The sequence below is a fragment of the Mastigoproctus giganteus genome, chromosome 11, assembly GCF_048544385.1.
Source record: "Mastigoproctus giganteus isolate SK-2022 chromosome 11, ASM4854438v1, whole genome shotgun sequence".
Lineage (NCBI taxonomy): Eukaryota > Metazoa > Arthropoda > Arachnida > Uropygi > Thelyphonidae > Mastigoproctus > Mastigoproctus giganteus.
In genome coordinates this window covers 1,858,084-1,877,383 of record NC_143585.1, presented here as the reverse complement: position 1 = coordinate 1,877,383, position 19,300 = coordinate 1,858,084, and the positions used below count along the sequence as shown (strand labels likewise).

The following is a 19,300-nucleotide window of genomic DNA, read 5'->3' as shown; positions in this document are numbered from 1 at the left end:
GCTTTATTGAAATGCAATTGAGCAGCAGCCTGGAAAGCAAGACAATGGGGATTTCAGGACTGCTGGAAGTCATAGTGGAACAAGAAAATACATGGGCTGTGTTAGGGTAACTAAGAGCAGAAACAGGTGCATGTATATTTGCATGTACACCAATATGAGAAGTATAGTTAATAAATTTGATGAGATTGAACTGCTATTCAAGACATCAAAGGCAGATATTGGGATATCAGAGATGTGGTGTCACACAGACATAAGCAGTGCAGAATTGGAATTTGGGGAGTACAATGTGGACAGAAAGGATAGACACAACAGGAAGGGAGGAGGGTTTATACTGTTAGTTAAGAAACATATAAAATCTAAGGTAGTGCATCCAATTGATGTTGGTGGACGATGCAATGTTGAGTCTGTTTGGTATGACAAAAGCACTGGGGAAAGAAAATGCGAGCGAGTAGTTGTGTGTTATAGGCCTAACGAATCTGATGAGTATAATGAGCAACTGTGCAGAGAAATAGAGTGGGCCAGTAAATCAGTGTCTTATAATGGGGGATTTTAATTTCCAAGATATTCACTGGAATTTGTGGGTTGGTCACTCACACACTAGCAAGGCTTTTGTAGATTTATTGGATGATTGTTTTCTACAGCAGCATGTTCGGGAAGCAACTAGAGGGAGTAATACTCTTGATTTGATTATCAGTAGTGATTCTTCATGCATTAAGAATCTGCAGATAAATGAACCACTTGGTGGCAGTGATCACAGTGTGCTGAAGTGGGAGTTACTCAAAGAGGTAACTACCATTAGGGGTAAAGGGAAGGGGTATTGCTTTCGTAAAGGCGACTACAATGGACTGAGACAGTATTTAAATTCTATACAGTGGGATCAACTGATGATATTGCCAACAGCAAATTCAAAATGGGAAGCATTCAAAGAACTTATTGTGGAAGCTACTAGGCTTTACATACCAACTAAGAAATATTGTTCAAGGTTTAGGCCTAAATGGTTGTCAGATGAACTAATGAGACATGTGGCAGAGAAGAAAAATGCATGGGATACATATAAATTAATGGGTGACATGGAAGCCTATGATAGATACAAGTTGATCTGTAACCAAGTTACAAAGGAGGTTAGGCAGGCGAAGGCAGATTACGAGAGATCCTTGGCAAGGGATGCGAAGAAAAACAGCAAAGAGTTCTTTACTTATGTAAACTCTAGAAGGAAGGGGATGAATCAGATTGGTCCACTTGAGATCGATGGGTCAACTGTTGATGACCCTGCTCGGGTAGCTAACAAACTAAATGAATATTTTGCATCGACATTCACACATGAGGAGTTATTCAGCGAGGGGAATGCCAGAGGTGTATTCAACTCTAGCAGTAAGCTAGAGAATCTTGTAATAACTGAGAGCAAAGTGGAGGAGAAAATGTTGAAGATAAACACAAGAAAGGCACCTGGGGTGGATGGGATCTATCCAGTTATATTAAAGGAGGCAGCAAAGGAGGTAAGCAAACCCTTAGCCATAATTATGAGAGCTTCCTTGGACTCAGGGGAGGTACCCATTGACTGGAGATGTGCAAATGTGACCCCAATTCACAAAGGGGGATCAAAGGCTGACACAAGTAATTATAGACCTGTGAGTTTAACTTCTGTTCCCGGAAAATTAATGGAGGCACTGGTGAAAGAAGCACTGCAGGATCATCTAGACAAGACTTCAGTTATAGCTAGGACACAGCATGGTTTTGTTAAGGGGAAGTCTTGCCTGACCAATTTGATTGGATACTATGATGCAGTCACAAAAGAACTGGATGCAGGGAATAACTTTGATATTATATACTTGGATCTTAGAAAGGCTTTTGATACTGTTGCACATGGAAGACTGCTGCACAAATTGGAGCAGTGTGGCATTGGAGGCAAGTTGCTGCTATGGATAAAGGGGTGGTTGAGGGGGAGAAGACAGAGAGTGGTAATCAATGGACACTGCTCATCGTGGACTAATGTTATTAGTGGAGTCCCTCAGGGTTCAGTATTGGGGCCTTTATTGTTTTCTGTATTTATAAATGATATTGATGATGGTATATCAGGCTTAATGTCCAAGTTTGCAGACGATACGAAGGTTGGCAGGGTTGTCAAGGACACTACTGACACTATGCTGCTGCAACAGGATTTGGAAAGGTTGAGCAGATGGGCTTCGAGGTGGCAAATGAAGTTTAACATTGACAAATGTAAAGTACTACATATGGGAAACAGCAACCCCAGAGCAACGTATCAACTCTGTGGTACTACACTGACAGTGGTAGAGAATGAAAGGGACCTGGGGGTGGTGGTGCAGGCAGATATGAAGTTCTCTGAGCAGTGCAGACGAGCTGCAAGAGTAGCTCATGGTGTATTGTCAATGATATATAGGAATTTTTCTAGCAGGGATAAGGAGGTGATTATTCCCTTGTATAAGGCAATGGTCAGGCCACACCTAGAGTACTGTATACAGGCCTGGAGGCCTCATTTCAGGAAGGATGTAGAGCTGCTGGAACGAGTACAGAGAAGGGCAACTAGATTGGTGAATGGGACAAAGGGGTTCTCTTACGAAGAAAGGCTTAAGTTTTGCAAATTACAGTGTCTGGAAACTAGGCACCAGCGAGGTGATCTGATAGAGGTGTACAAAGCCTTGAATGGTTTGAGCATGCTCAATGCTGATGGGATTCTTCCTCTAGCTCAGAAAAATCACCTGAGAGGGCATAAATTCAAATTGAGGAAAGACAGATGTAGGATAGATGTGCGGAAATTTGCCTTTAGCCAGCGGGTGGTTGGTGGGTGGAACAGACTTCCATCCCTTGTCGTGGAAGTTGATAGCCTAAATAAGTTTAAGGCTCAGCTGGACAGGTATTTTGAACGAACAGAGGGGTGAAGTGGAAGTGGGTTTTTTTTTTTTTTTTTTTTGGCTGATGCTGCATAAGCTTGCTTTCTTGCATCAAATGCCTCTACTAATGCTAATGCTAATGCTAATGCTAAAATAGAGGGAGTAATACACTTGATCTGATTATCAGTAGTGATTCTTCATGCATTAAGAATCTGCAGATAAAGGAACCACTAGGTGGCAGTGATCACAGTGTAGTGAAGTGGGATTTACTCAAAGAGGTAACTACCATCAGGTGTAAAGGGAAGGGTTATTGCTTTCGTAAAGGCGACTACGATGGACTGAGACAGTATTTAAATTCTATATGGTGGGACCAACTGATGATGTTTTGAATTCTTCCCATTCAAAATGGGAAGAATTCAAAGAAATAACCTTGGCAGCTACTAGGTTTTTCATACCAACTAAGAAATACTGTTCAAGATTTAGGCCTAAGTAGATGTCAGAAGAACTAATTAGACATGTGGCAGAGAAGAAAAATGCATGGGATACATATAAATTAACAGGTGACACAGAAGCCTATGATAGATAAAAGTAGGTCTGTAACCAAGTCACAAAGGAGGTTAGACGGGCAAAGGCAGATTACGAGAAATCTTTAGCAAAGGATGCAAAGAAAAACAGAAAAGAGTTCTTTACTTAGGTAAACTCTAGAAGGAAGGGGATGAATCAGATTGGTCCACTTGATATCGATGGTTCAACTGTTGATGATCCTGCTCAGGTAGCTAATGAACTAAATGAATATTTTGCATCTATATTCACACATGAGGAGTTATTCATGGAGGGGAATGCCAGAGGTGTATTAAACTCTGGTAGTAAGCTAGATAATCTTGTAATAACTGAGAGTAAAGTGGAGGAGAAATTGTTGAAGATAAACATAAGAAAGGCACCTGGGGTGGATGGAATCTATCCAGTTATATTAAAGGAGGCAGCAAAGGAAGTAAGCAAACCCTTTAGCCATAATTATGAGAGCTTCCCTGGATTCAGGGGAGGTACCCATGGACTGGAAATGTGCAAATGCCACCCCAATCCACAAAGGAGGATAAAAGGGAGACATGTAATTATAGACCTGTTAGTTTAACTTCTGTTCCAGGAAAATTAATGGATATATTGGTTAAAGAAGCATTGTAGGATCATCTAGACAAGACTTCAGTTAAAGCTCGGACACAGCATGGGTTTGTTAAGGGGAAGTCTTGTCTGACCAATTTGATTGGATACTATGATGTAGTTACGAAGGAACTGGTTGCAAAGAATACTTTTGGTATCATATATTTGGATCTTAGAAAGGCTTTTGATGCTGTTGCACAATGAAGACTGATGCACAAATTGGACTGGGTGACATTGGAGGCAAATTGCTGCTATGGATAATGGGATGGTTGAGTGAGAGAAGACAGAGTGCTAATCAATGGACACTGCTCTTTTTTGACTAATGATATTAGTGGAGTCCCCCAGGGTTCAGTGTTGGATCCATTGTAGTTTTCTGTATTCATTAATGATACTGATGATGTTATGTCAGGCTTAATGTCCAAGTTTGCAGATGATATGAAGGTCGATAGGGTTGTTAATGACAATAATGACTGTACACTGTGGTAACAGGATCTAGAAAAGTTGAGCAGATGGGCTGGGAGGTGGCAACTGAAGTTTAACATTGACAAATGTAAAGTACTGCATATGGAAAGCAGTAACCCCAGAGTAATGTATCAACTGTGTGGTACTATACTGACAGTGGTAGAGAGTGAAAAGGACCTGGTGGTAATTGTGCAGGCAGATATGAAGTTTTCTGAGCAGTGCAGACGGTCTGCAAGAGTAGGTCATGGTGTCTTGTCAATGATATACAGGAATTTTTCTAGCAGGGATAAGGAGGTGATTATCCTCTTGTATAAGTCAATGGTCAGGCCACACCTTGAGTACTGTATACAGGTCTGGAGGCCTCATTTTAAGAAAGATACAGAGCTGTTGGAATGAGTACAGAGAAGGGCAACAAGATTAGTGAATGGAACAAAGGATTGCTCTTACAAAGAAAGGCTTAAGTTTTGCAAATTACAGTGTCTAGAGACTAGGCACCTGCAAGGTGATCTCACTGAGGTGTATAAAGCCTTGAATGGTTTGAGCATGCTCAATGCTGATGGGATTCTTTCTCTTGCTCAGAATAATTGCCTGAGAGGGCATAAATTCAAATTGAGGAAAGACAGTTGTAGACAGTTTGCCTTTAGCCAGCGGGTGGTTGATTGCTGGAACAAACTTCCAGCTGTCGTTGTAGAAGTTGATAGCTTAAATAGATTCAAGGCAGAACTAGGCAAACATTTGGAGCGAGTGAATGGGTGAAATGAGAAGGGTGTGTGTTTTTTTTTTTTGGCTGATTCTATATAAGCTTGCTTTCTTGCATCACGTGCCCTTGCTAATGCTAATGAGACAACAAATACCTTCAAGACCACCTACTTACACCACATAGTAACCTTCGTGTCTGACTGTGTCATAACACTCAGGTTTTCTGCTCATTTATTTCTTTCAACTCAATTTCCTCCAATAGTGTACAAGTTAATCAGAGGATATTATTTTCCTTAATTGGCAGCATTAAAATGAAACTTCCATTTCTCCAACTATTCATGAAGCTAGCCCAAATCATATTGAAGATGATAGTATCAGTAGCGGAAAATGATGCAGAAAGCAAAATTATGAAGCATCAACAAAAAAAAAAAAAAAAAAAAAGTTTCCACATCACCTAAAATTTAACTAGTTCTTGCTTAAATTTATCAAACTACGCACTTCCAGAACAACAGATGGAAGTTCGTTGCAACAATCAAACACCCACTTCCAGAAGGCATACTTCCGCACAACTATCCTACTATAATTTGAATTTATGAACCCTCCTGAGCATAATGTGAGCAAGAAGAAGAATGACATCAGCATTGAGCATGCTCAATCCATTCAAAGCCTTAAAACCCCTTTGCACGTGCCTAGTTTCCAGACAATACTAACCTGCAGAACTGACACCTTTCATGGTAAGGACACACTTCTGTTCCCTTCACCAATCATTGACCTTCTCTACATCCAGCAGATCTACATTCTTCCTAAAATGAGCCATCCAGACCTGTATGCAGTACTCAAGACACAGCCTAACCACTGCCTTGTAGAATGAGATAATCCCTCCCACACTGCTTGTAGAAATTCATTATCTGAATGCATTCATCCCCCCCCAGTCTTTTTTTCATTTTCCCATAAGATGAGAGTAGTGTCACAGAGTTGGTATGTTCATCTGACATTACTGCTATCCACATGCAGTAATTTCCATTTGTCAATATTAAACTTCAACTGCTACTTCTCAGCCCATCTGCCTAATTTTTTTAAACCTTGTTGCAATAGCATACCGTCATTACTGTCATTAACCACCCTGTCAACCGTAGTATGGTCTGCAAACTTAAACATTAAGCCTAATATACCCTTGTTGATATCATTACAGACCAGTTAGTTTAACTTCTGTTCCGGGTAAAATAATGGAGTCGCTGGTTAAAGATGCATTGCAGGATCATCTAGACAAGACTGCAGCAATAATTCAAACACAGCATGGGTTTGTTAAGGGAAAGTCTTGTCTCACAAATTTGATTGGTTATTATGATGTGGTCACAAAGGAACTGGATGCAAAAAATAATTTTGATATCATATACTTGGATTTCAGGAAAGCTTTTGACACTGTTGCACATGGAAGACTACTGTACAAATTGGAGCAGAATGGTATTAAGGGTAAGTTGCTACAATGGATAAAAGGATGGTTAAGTGGGAGAAGACAGAGGGTGGTAATCAATGGGTGCTGCTCTTCGTGGACTAATGTTATTAGTGGAGTCCCACAGGGTTCGGTGTTGGGTCCACTGTTGTTTTGTGTATTTATCAATGATATTGATGAAGGTATATCAGGCTTAATGGCGAAGTTTGCAGATGACACAAAGGTTGGCAGGGTTGTTAATGACAGTAATGGCAGTGTGCTACTGCAACAGGATCTAGATAATTTGGGCAGATGGGCTAAGAAGTGGCAACTGAAGTTCAACCTTGACAAATGCAAAGTACTGCATATGGGTAGAAGTAACCCCAGAGAAACGTACCAACTGTGTGGTACTACACTTAAGGTGGTAGAAAATGAAAAAGACCTGGGAGTAATTGTGCAGTCAGATATGAAGTTTTCTGACCAGTGCAGACAGGCTGCTAGGGCGGGTCATGGGGTTTTGTCAATGATATATAGGAATTTTGCTAGCAGGGAAAAGGAGGTGATTGTCCCTCTGTATAAGGCAATGGTCAGGCCACGCCTTGAGTACTGCGTACAGGTATGGAGGCCTCATTTTAGGAAGGATGTAGATTTGCTTGAGCATGTACAGAGAAGAGCAACATGATTGGTGAGGGGAATAGTAGTAGTAGTAGTAGTAGTAGTAGTAGTGGCACTTGATGCAAGAAAGCAAGTGTAGGAGCTTATGCAGCATCAGCCAAAAAAAAAAAAAAAAAAAAAAATCACACCATACCCTCCAATTGCCTGTCCAGTTCCTCCTTAAATTTATTTAACCTATCAACTTCCACAACGACAGATGGAAATTTGTTCCAGCAATTAACCACCCGCTGGCTAAAGGCAAATTTCCGCACATCTATTCTACATCTATCCTTTCTTAATTTGAACTTATGTCCCCGTAGGTTCGTATTCTGAACAAGTGGGAGGATCCCATCAGAATTCAGCGTGCTCAACCCATTCAAGGCCTTATAGACCTCAATCAGATCACCGCGCAGGTGCCTAGTCTCCAGCCACTGCAATTTGCAGAACTTAAGCCTCTCTTGGTAAGAGTATCCCTTCATTCCCCTCACCAATCATGTTGCTCTTCTCTGTACACGCTCAAGCAAATCTACATCCTTCCTAAAATGAGGCCTCCAGACCTGTACGCAGTACTCAAGGCGTGGCCTGACCATTGCCTTATACAGAGGGACAATCACCTCCTTTTCCCTGCTAGCAAAATTCCTATATATCATTGACAAAACCCCATGACCTGCCCTAGCAGCCTGTCTACATTGCTCAGAAAACTTCATATCTGACTGCATAATTACTCCCAGGTCTTTTTCATTTTCTACCACCTTAAGTGTAGTACCACACAGTTGGTACGTTTCTCTGGGGTTACTTCTACCCATATGCAGTACTTTGCATTTGTCAAGGTTAAACTTCAGTTGCCACTTCTTAGCCCATCTGCCCAAATTATCTAGATCCTGTTGCAGTAGCACACTGCCATTACTGTCATTAACAACCCTGCCAACCTTCGTGTCATCTGCAAACTTCGACATTAAGCCTGATATACCTTCATCAATATCATTGATAAATATACAAAACAGTGGACCCAACACCGAACCCTGTGGGACTCCACTAATAACATTAGTCCACGAAGAGCAGCACCCATTGATTACCACCCTCTGTCTTCTCCACTTAACCATCCTTTTATCCATTGTAGCAACTTACCCTTAATACCATTCTGCTCCAATTTGTACAGTAGTCTTCCATGCGCAACAGTGTCAAAAGCTTTCCTGAAATCCAAGTATATGATATCAAAATTATTTTTTGCATCCAGTTCCTTTGTGACCACATCATAATAACCAATCAAATTTGTCAGACAAGACTTTCCCTTAACAAACCCATGCTGTGTCTGAATTATTGCTGCAGTCTTGTCTAGATGATCCTGCAATGCATCTTTAACCAGTGAGTCTATTATTTTACCCGGAACAGAAGTTAAACTAACTGGTCTGTAATTATTCGTGTCACCCTTCGAACCTCCTTTGTGAATTGGGGATACATTTGCACATCTCCAGTCCGTGGGAACCTCCCCTGAATCCAAGGATGCTCTCATAATTATGGCTAAGGGTTTGCTTAGTTGCTTTGCCGCCTCCTTTAATATAACTGGATAGATCCCATCCACCCCAGGTGCCTTTCTTATGTTTAACTTCAACAATTTCTCCTCCACTTTGCTCTCAGTTATTACAAAATCATTAAGCACACTGCTACAATTTGATAACCTTCTTCCATTTTCAAACTGTAATGATTCCTCACGTGTGAATGTAGATGCAAAATACTCATTCAGTTTGTTTGCTATCTGAGCAGGATCATCAACAGTCGAACCATCGATGTCAAGTGGACCAATCATATTCAGCCCCTTCCTTTTAGAGTTTATATAAGTAAAGAAATCCTTGCTGTTTTTCTTAGCATCTTTTGCCAAAGATTTCTCGTAATCCGCCTTTGCCTGCCGAACCTCCTTTGTGACCTGATTACAGACTAGCTTATATCTGCTACAGGCTTCTGCGTCGCCTGATAATTTATATGCATCCCATGCATTTTTCTTCTCTGTCACGAGTCTCATTAGTTCATTTGATAACCATTTAGGCCTAAACCTTGAACAATATTTCTTCATCGGTATGAAAAGTCTAGTAGCTTCCACGATTAATTCCTTGAATGCTTCCCACTTAGAATTTACTGTTTGTAACATCGTCAGTCGATCCCACTGTACAGAATTTAAAAACTGTCTGAGACCACTGTACTCCCCTTTACGGAAGCAAAAACCCTTTCCTTTACCCCTGACGGTAGTTACCTCTTTGAAGTCAAACTAACAGGTCAGCAATTACTCATGTCAGCTTTCCATCCTCCTTTATAAATTTGAGATACATTCACACATTTCCAGTACACAGGAACCCGTAATGAATCGAAAGTTGCTCTCATATTATGCTAAGAGAAGTTAAACATAAGAAAGGTACCTAGAGTGGTTGGGATCTATCCAGTTATATTAGAGGCAGCAAAGGAAGTAAGCAAACCCTTAGCCATAATTGTGAGTGCAACTTGGACTCGGAAGGTTCTCACAGACTGCAGACATGCAAATATAGCTCCAATTCACAAAGGGAGATCATAGGGTGACAAGGGTAATTAGAGACCTGTCAGGGAAAATAATGGAGTCACTGGTTAAAGAAGCACTGCAGGAGCATCTAGACAAGACTGCAGTTATAGTTCAGACACAGCATGGGTTTGTTAATCTTATCTGATCAATTTGATTTGATACTATGATGTAGACACAAAGGAACCAGAGGCAAAAAATAATTTTGATATGATATACTTGGATTTCATGAAAGCTTTTGATACTGTCGCATATGGAAGGCTACTGTACAAATTGGAGCAGTACGGCATTAAGAACAACCTGCTGCTAAGAATAAAGGGATGGTTGAGTGGGAGAAGACAGAGTTGTAATCAATGGACACTGTTCTTTGTGGACTAATGTTATTAGTGGAGTCCCCCAGGGGTCCATGTTGGGCTCATTGTTTTCTGTATTTATCAATGATATTTAAGAAGGTATATCAGGTTTAACATCCAAGTCTGAGAATGAAACGAAGGTTGACAGGGTTGTTACAGTATGCTACTTCAACAGGATCTGGAAAAGTTGAGCAAATGAGCTGAGGGGTGGCAAGTGAAGTTTAACATTGAGAAATACAAAGTACTGCATATGGATAGCAGTAACCCTAGAGTAACATACCAACTCTGTGGTACTACATTCAGGATAGTGGAAAGTGAAAAAGATCTGGGTGTAATTGTGTAGTCAGATAGGAAATTTTCTGAGCAGTGCAGACAGTCAGCAAGATTAGCTCACCGTGTCTTGTCAATGATATACAGGAGTTTTTCTAGCAGGGATAAGGAGGTGATTATCCCCTTCTATAAAGCAATGGTCAGGCCACACTTTGAGTACTGCACTGCACTGCATACAGGTCTGGAGGCCTCATTTTAGGAAGGATGTAGAGCTGCTGGAATGAGTACAAAGAAAGACAACAAGATTGGTGGGAGAAAGAAAGGGTTGCTCTTATCAAGAAAGGCTTAAGTTCTGCCAATTGCAACATATGGAGATTAGCATTAGCAAGGGCACATGATGCAAGAAAGCAAGCTTATATAGCATCAGCCAAAAAAAAAAAAAAAAAAAAACACCCCTTATTTCACACATCCCCTCACACCAAATGTTTGTCAAGTTCTGCCTTGAATCTATTTAAGCTATCAACTTCTACAACAACAGATGGAAGTTTGTTCCAGCAATCAACCAACCGCTGGCTAAAGGTAAACTTCCGCACATCTATCCTACAACCATCTTTCCTCAATTTGAATTTATGCCCTCTCAGGTGATTATTCTGAGCAAGAGGAAGAATCCCATCAGCATTGAGCATGTTCAAACCATTCAAGGCTTTATACATCAATCAGATCACCTTGCAGGTGCCTAGTCTCCAGACACTGTAATTTGCAAAACTTAAGCCTTTCTTCGTAAGAGCAACCCTTTGTTCTGTTCACTAATCTTGTTGCCCTTCTCTGTACTCGTTCCAACAGTTCTACATCCTTCATAAAATGAGGCCTCCAGACCTGGAGCAGATGGGCTGAAGATGTAGCCTGACCATTGTCTTATACAAGAGGATAATCACCTCGTTATCCCTGCTAGAAAAATTCCTGTATTTCATTGACAAGACACCATGAGCTACTCTTGCAGACCGTCTGTACTGCTCAGAAAACTTCATATCTGCCTGCACAATTACCCCCACTGTCAGTGTGGTACCACAGAGTTGATACGTTATTCTGGGATTACTGCTTCCCATATGTAGTACTTTACATTTGTCAATGTTAAACTTCATTTTCCCCCTCTCAGCCCATCTGCTCAACTTTTCTAGATCCTGTTGCAGCAGTGTACTGTCATTAGTGTCATTAACAACCCTGGGGTGGATGGAATCTAACTGGATAGATTCCATCCACCCCAGGTGCCTTTCTTATGTTTATCTTCAACAATTTCTCCTCCACTTTACTCTCAGTTATTACAAGATTATCTAGCTTATTGCCAGAGTTGAATACACCTCTGGCATTCCCCTCCCTGAATAACTCCTTATGTGTGAATGTAGATGCAGAATATATTAATTTAGTTTGCTAGCTACCTGAGCAGGATCATCAACAGTTGAACCATCGATATCAAGTGGACCAATCTCATTCATCCCTTCATCTGACTAGGCACCTGCAAGGTGATCAAATTCAAATTGAGAAAAGACAGTTATAGAATAGATGTATGGAATTCTGCCTTTAGCCAGCGGGTGGTTGACTGCTGAAAAGCATCTATCTGTTGTTGTGGAAATTGATAGTTTAAATAAATTCAAGGAAGAACTGGACAAACATTTGGAGCAAATGTATGAGTGAAATGGGAAGGATTTTTTTATTTTTTTATTGGTTGATGCTGTATGAACTTGTTTTCTTGCCTTATATCCCTTTACTAATTATAATGCTAATGATTACCCCCTTTGCTGCCTCCCTTAACATACCCCAGGGACTCACATCTAGTGAGTATGGGCTTGGCACACCCAGGGTCCTGAGCTGGATATCACCATTCTTCTCTTTCTTGGTAATTCCTTTCTACTTCTGACACTCTCTCTCTCTCTCTCTCTCTCTCTCTCTCTCTCTCTCTCTCTCTCTCTCTCTCTCTCTCTCTCTCTCTCTCTCAGGGTAACTTGGGAATTCTTTTTGGCTGGTGCAACATAAGCCTCAGGTTTCCTTGCACCATATGGCTAATAATAATAATAATATCCCATCCATTCAAGGTGCCTTTTTCATTCTTAGCTTCAAAAGTTTTTGCTTATATTTTCCTTTCATTTATCACAAAATAATCTAGTTCTCTGTTAAGAGTTTGATAAACTTCTGCTATATCTTTCCCCAAAGAATTCTTCAGTGTGAATGTATATGCAATATCAGTATCAGATCATCAATATCAAGTGGGCCAATCTGATTCATACCCTTCCTTCTACAGTTTACATAAGTAATGAAGTCTTCTTGCAGAAATGTTCATATCCAATGTTGAAAAAGAATTTCTGAGAAAAACATCCTTTCAAACTAAATTTTTTCTAAGCTATTTTGATGGCATTCTGTCCATCTGGATCCAAGGCACTGAAGAATTAAACACATTCTTCAAACTTTTTAGTTCCAGTCCCACAAACAGCTAGCAAGAGTGGATTTATGAATATGACAATGCCAATATTGATCCTCTGTTTACTATACAAGACTTAGAAATAGCACTATCTAAAACCAAAAACAATAAATGCCAGATTTTGATCTCTTAAAAGTTGAGATTATCAAAAAAATAGTGGAAATAACACCAGAAAAATTAATAGCACTATATCATAACTGTATGACAAGGTATATTCCCAAAAATATGGAAAAAAGCTGTGTTAAGATTAATTCTCAAAAACCCCGAGAAACCGCCTACTGATCCCAAATCATATAGACCAATAGCCCTACTCCCTGTACTAGGGAAAATATATGATAAACATGTTGTTTAGTTTTTTAGGAGCATTAGCAACTAAGGCCATATTGCTCCAGGGATATGCGGTGGTCATTCCTTGACCTTTCCACATCCTCCGTATTTGGTGGTGACGGGCTCGATCCCCGGTCTAATCAAGAAGCGTGTGCTACGCACTGCTGCTCCTTCCTACCTGGCTACGTAGGCGCCTGGAAAATATATGAAAGACTAATATATAGCAGATTAGCTCAGTACTACACAGAAGCAGGTTTACATTGTAACAATCAGTATGGTTTTAAGCAGGGCAACTCTATGGAGGATGCCATGCACCACCTACTGACAACAGTTAAAAACTCAGAGGAGAAATATATGCCGGCAATTTCCATTGACTTTGCTGGGGCACTTGACTCACTCTGGTGGCCTAGTGTCCTTAGGAGACTCCGCCAGGAAATGCCCCACAAAACCTCTATAAGGTAATAAACAGCTACCTTACAGACAGAAGTGTCTCAGTATGCACAAGGTTCCAGGAACTGACATGCCCTATGAATAAAGGCTGCCTGCAGGGTTAAATCCTCGGCCCTTTCTTCTGGAACATTGTTCTGGATGAATTTCTGGCCTTGGATCTCGGTCCCGTAGAAAGCCTAGCCTTTGCAGATGACATTATTTTCCTTGTAAATGGTAACACGCAAGTGGTTGTAGAGCAAAGATCAAATGCTGCCTTCTTGCAGCTGCTGGAGTGGGCACAAATGCACATGCTCAAAATATCGCCTGAAAAAAACCAAACAAATACTTTTAAAAGGCAATTTGGACATAAGAATTTGCACCTGTGACACAAATCAAAATTAACACAACCACTATAAAAATGTTATCAGAACTAAAATATCTTGGAGTGGTCTTTGATTCAAAATTAACTTTTTACCCCCATTTGATCTACTTGGCGAAGAAAATGAGAAATTATGCAGGTAAGATTGCCAGGATCAGTTGAGCAGACTGGGGGGCTCAAGAAAAAGACCCTGGCAATCATATACCATGCAATATTCCTACCTATTATCACCTATGGAGCCGGTGTGTGGTTCACCTGCTCGCCCATAGTAAGAAATAGGAAAAAATTAGAATCAATACAAAGGACAATACTACTCACTATTACCAGAGCATGTCGCACAGTAAGCACACCTGCACTACAGCTGCTGGCCAGAGCTCTCCCACTTTACCTGGAAGTAGCCAAAAGAGGCTTATATTATAGATTTAAAAAGGGCATACCCACAGAATTTTTAGCGTTAGCCAACACCTTCAATGATGAAAAAAAAAAAAGAATAGCCACAAAGCTCCATGAGCTAGGGCAAACAAAGTGGGAGCAGGAAACCAGAGGTCTGGTTACCAAACGGTTTCTACCATGGGTGGCAATTTTTTGCCCAAAGCCACCTAAGTGGTATGCCCTTGGACTTTTTTCAACATTTACATTGACAGGTCATGGCTCCCTAAAGGCGAAACTAACCTCCTTAGGCCTGACATAACCCAAACTGCACCTGTGGCGGGAGTGAAGACAGGGCACACATTCCCAGGGAAGAAAAACATCTGTTCACCATAGAAGAATCAAATTATAAAGCATTTGCATATTTCACACAGAAAGTATTCGAAATGCGCAGAACTATCCAAAGAATGGCAATTCAGCCTCCCAGCAATTAATCAATAATAAATAGTTAAAATTGCCAAAGGGTATTAAAATTGGCAAGGGTATCCAATCCACGTGTTTTACAAGTTTTGCAGCTCCGACAAACAAAGTTTTTTTTTTGGTATATTTAGCTGCTTAATTGACTAATTGTTATATTTAATTATTTTCTATAAGTAGCGTATAGACCTAGACAAGATCTTTGGTTTATTCTGAATTTACACAGCGAGATTTTGGAAGTTCATTAATACTTAAGTGTCCGTAGATTTACCGTTTGTAACTTTCCACCATTGTTATACGATTCTTTATATCCCGAACTAGATAGCATTAGCTTAGTATGGAATAGTATATAATATTATCAATTAATCAGAAATATTTATTAATCTTGTTAAACTTCACTGTCAATTAAATTGTACTTTTTAACTAAATACATATAATGACTTAGATTTTGCAAACTTAACATAATTAATTAATACATAACTTGATACGGAAGTTATATATCGGACTCGGAGATAATACTCGATACTGAAATAAATATATAGATATATAGTGTTATAACTGCGTTGGGATACAGGTTTAGGGTTATAATTTTGTACTGGAATTGAAATTTTATTGAAATTGAATCAAAATCATGACTTAGACAAGAGCAGCAAAGCAAAAGGCTCAAGCTAATGGGATTGCTGTGACTCAGGGGAGAACTGAGGGAGGCAGTTGCCCTCTGAATCACAGCCTTTTAAAATGCACTGCTTGCTTAATGTTTGTGGAGCAATCAGGTATGGGACATGATATTGTCAAGGGGGATGTCTTTGTGTGTGCATGATGTAAGGAGTGTGAGGAAATGAGGCGACAACTCAGCGTTGTTATGGGCTTATATGAGAGTTTGAAGGACAGGGTGGATGCCCTCGAAGGATCTAAATTGAGAGGCCCATCAAGCTCTCAGCTGCCGCCATCAAAGCCAGAGCTTGCACTTGACCATCACGCAACATTACGGCAACTTCCAAGGCAGAATGCACCGGTCCCACAGGAACTAGTAGTTGTTGGAGACTCTGTTGTCAGGGAAACAGGGAACATGGTACGTAAAAAGGATAGGTGGACCAGGACCAGGGTATGTCTGCCAGGGGCAAAGGTTGATGACGTTGTACAGTGGATAAGGGCACAAAAGGTGATATTGTTGTACATGTTGGCACTAATGATATTAAGAGTAGGAGACTGGTGGAATTACTTAACAAGTACAGGTCACTGTTGAAAAACAGGCATGAATTAGGGTTGAATTTGAAAGTGTCTGCCCAGACACGATAGGAGGGAGTATATGATGAGTGCCTTGTCAATCAATTCGGCCCTGGAAGGATTGTGCAAGGCTCAAGGGGTAGAATTTTTTTCGGCCTAGTCTGTACTTGTTAACAGGAGAGACTGCTTCTACAGGGATGGGATGCACTTAAATAGAAAGGATGCAAGAGTATTTGCTGATGCTATCGAGGCAGTGTTAGATGGGTCAGAAAACTGCTAGCTTGGGGGGAATACAAGAACTAATAGATTAACAGTAGCCACTGGTAGGGGTGAAAGTGATTCTTCCACTGCTTCTATTGGAATGAGCCGCAGCCTGGAGAATAAGATGCAGGATATTTCAGAGACTGCTGGGAGTCATTGCAGTACAAGTAACACATGGGCTGTGTTAGGGTAGCTAAGAATAGGAACATGTATACTTGCGTGTACACCAATGCTAGGAGTCTGGTATATAAATTTGATGAATTTGAAGTATTGCTAAAAACATCAAAGGCAGATATTGTTGGGATATCAGAGACGTAGTGTCACACCGATATAAGGAATGCAGAACTAGAATTTGGGGAGTACAGGCAGAATAGAAAGGGAGGAGGGGTTATACTATTAGTTAAGAAACACATAAAATCCAAGGAAGTGAAGCCAATCGACATTGCTGGACAGTGCAGTGTTGAGTCAGTTTGGTGTGACATTATTATTAACCATATGGTGTCAGGAAGCCTGGGGCTTATGCTGCACCAGGCAAAAAAAAAAATTTCTGAATTACCCCGAGAGAGAGAGAGAGAGAAGTAGAAGGGAATCAAAAAGAAAAGGAAGAATTATGATATCCAGCTCAGGACACTGGGTGTGTGAAGCCCATACTCACCAGATGTGAGCCTGGGGTTATAAGCATTGGGAGATCAAAATTGAGAGTAGGAGTGTGCTATAGGCCTAATGACTCTGATGAGTATAATAAGAAACTCTACAGGAAAATAGAGTGGGCCAGTAAATCAGAGAGTCTTATAATGGGGGATTTTAATTTCCCAGATATTGACTGGAATTTGTGGGTTGGTCACTCACACACTAGCAAGGCTTTTGTGGATTTATTGGATGTTTGTTTTCTACATCAGCATGTTTGGGAGGCAACTTGAGAGAGTAATACTCTTGATCTGATTATCAGCAGTGATTCTTCATGCACTAAGAATCTGAAGATAAAGGAACCACTAGGTGGCAGTGATCACAGTGTGCTGAAGTGGGATTTACTCAAAGAGGTAACTACCATCAGGGGTGAAGGGAAAGGTTTTTGCTTTTGTAAAGGTGACAATGGTGGTCTGAGACAGTATTCAAATTCTATAATTTGAATACTGTTATAATTTGGGGCCAACTGATGATGTTACCAACAGCAAATGCAAAATGGGAAGCATTCAAAGAACTTATCTTGGAAGCTACTAGGCTTTACATACCAACTAAGAAATATTGTTCAAGGTTTAGGCCTAAATGGATGTCAGATGAACTTTTTTTTTTTTTTTTTGGTAGTTGTTGGTGCATCAGCTTCTGTGGCCATAATGCACCTCCCAATGTTTTTGCAGTACTTTGATCCAAGCCCGAGGCGGGATTCGAGCCCATGACCTTTGGGTTGCCAGGCAGTCACTTTACCCACCTGGCTAACCTGGTCGGCGTCAGATGAACTAATGAGACATAATGGCAGAGAATAAAAATTGCTCTGATGAAGAAAGGCATTGCCAATTACAGTGTCTGGAGACTAGGCACCTGCGAGGTGATCTGATTGAGGTGGATAAAGCCTTGAATGGTTTGAGCACCCAGTGCTAATGGGATTCTTCCTCTTGCTCAGAATAATCGCCTGAGAGGGCATAAATTCAAATTGAGGAAAGACAGATGTAGGATAGATGTGTGGAAGTTTGCCTTTAGCCAGCGGGTGGTTGGTTCGTGGAACAAACTTCCATCCCTTGTTGTGGAGGTTGATAGCCTAAATAAATTTAAGGCTGAGCTGGACAGGTATTTGGAAAGAATGGAGGGGTGAAATGGGAATGGTTTTTTTTTTTTTGGCTGATGCTGCATAAGCTTGCTTTCTTGCATCATATGCTTCTACTAATGCTATCTAGGATTGGTTGGTTGTTGCATTTTTTGCAAAAGCAACTTTGGCCATATTGCGCCTTCTAGGATTGGGGGATAGTAACTATGCCTATGTTCTTTTGACAGTTCTTTCCGTAGTGTATAGTTTTTAGGCAGCATGTGATTGTAACTTTGTGTTAATCTTAAATTGTTGCACAAGAAGGTATAATTAAGGGAGTATATTTCCCATTTTCAATGTCCATTATTAGAGAGGGTGTTGTAATGCTTTCATAGAGGAGAGTGAAATGAAAGAATATATATAATACATATTCTGTAAATTCCTGAAAATTATTCGATTGGATTTAAAACGCAACGTCCAATTTTAGCAATTTTTTACGGACGGTTGACAACCCTGATGTGAACGTGTTTTGTAGCTTTGACATTATGGCAGGTTAGAGGCACGTACTTTGGCATATTAATATCATATATTTAGGGAGTTCGTATTGCTGGGGGAAATGAAAACGAGTGTAGTTTCGGTTGAATGACTTTACACTCAACCAGCGTAATTACTGGCTGAGCACAGACATGTTTACAAATGAACACGTGCATCTTTTCAATAATAATATAAGCTAAGGCTATTATTTTGCATGAAGCAATGATAATAATAATAATACATGGCATTATGTGCTGTGTAATATTTAGTAAATATTCATAGTATTACGTATTACAGTGAAAATAAAAGTGCCGTTACCTGGCCAGCGAACAAACTAAGCAAAATCCCCATTTTGTTTAAATTACAGTACAGTATTACAATTTTTTAACACATTCTTAATCACACAACCGGAAATGCGAACTGGGAGCTCTAACACGAATGTTTTATAACGAGTTCTAGCAACCCGAGCAGTAGAAATGTCAGTCCGTATTTTGGAAAATATAGCACAACGATTTATGTAGCATGTGCTGTAACAGGCTATTAACTTTTAAAGGCCGCGGTTTCTCATTTCAGGCTCACATATACACTACTTTTTTTTTTTTTTTTTTAAACCACCTGGAGCTGCCACCTTTTGAAAATCCTTGACCTGGAGACAACTTAG

The 19,300-nt window shown here is 40.3% G+C and overlaps 1 protein-coding gene across 1 annotated transcript in view; it reads right to left on the bottom strand.

The window, feature by feature from the left end:
- The window catches only part of LOC150077643 (putative serine incorporator), a 190,232-nt gene extending 171,184 nt beyond the window's left edge, over positions 1–19,048 (bottom strand). Inside the window, exon 1 of the mRNA XM_090384811.1 lies at positions 18,958–19,048. Coding sequence (XP_090240937.1) covers positions 18,958–18,990 — 33 coding nt within the window. The 5' untranslated portion in view covers positions 18,991–19,048. The remainder of the gene's footprint in view (positions 1–18,957) is intronic.
- Between the last annotated feature and the right edge of the window lie 252 nt (positions 19,049–19,300).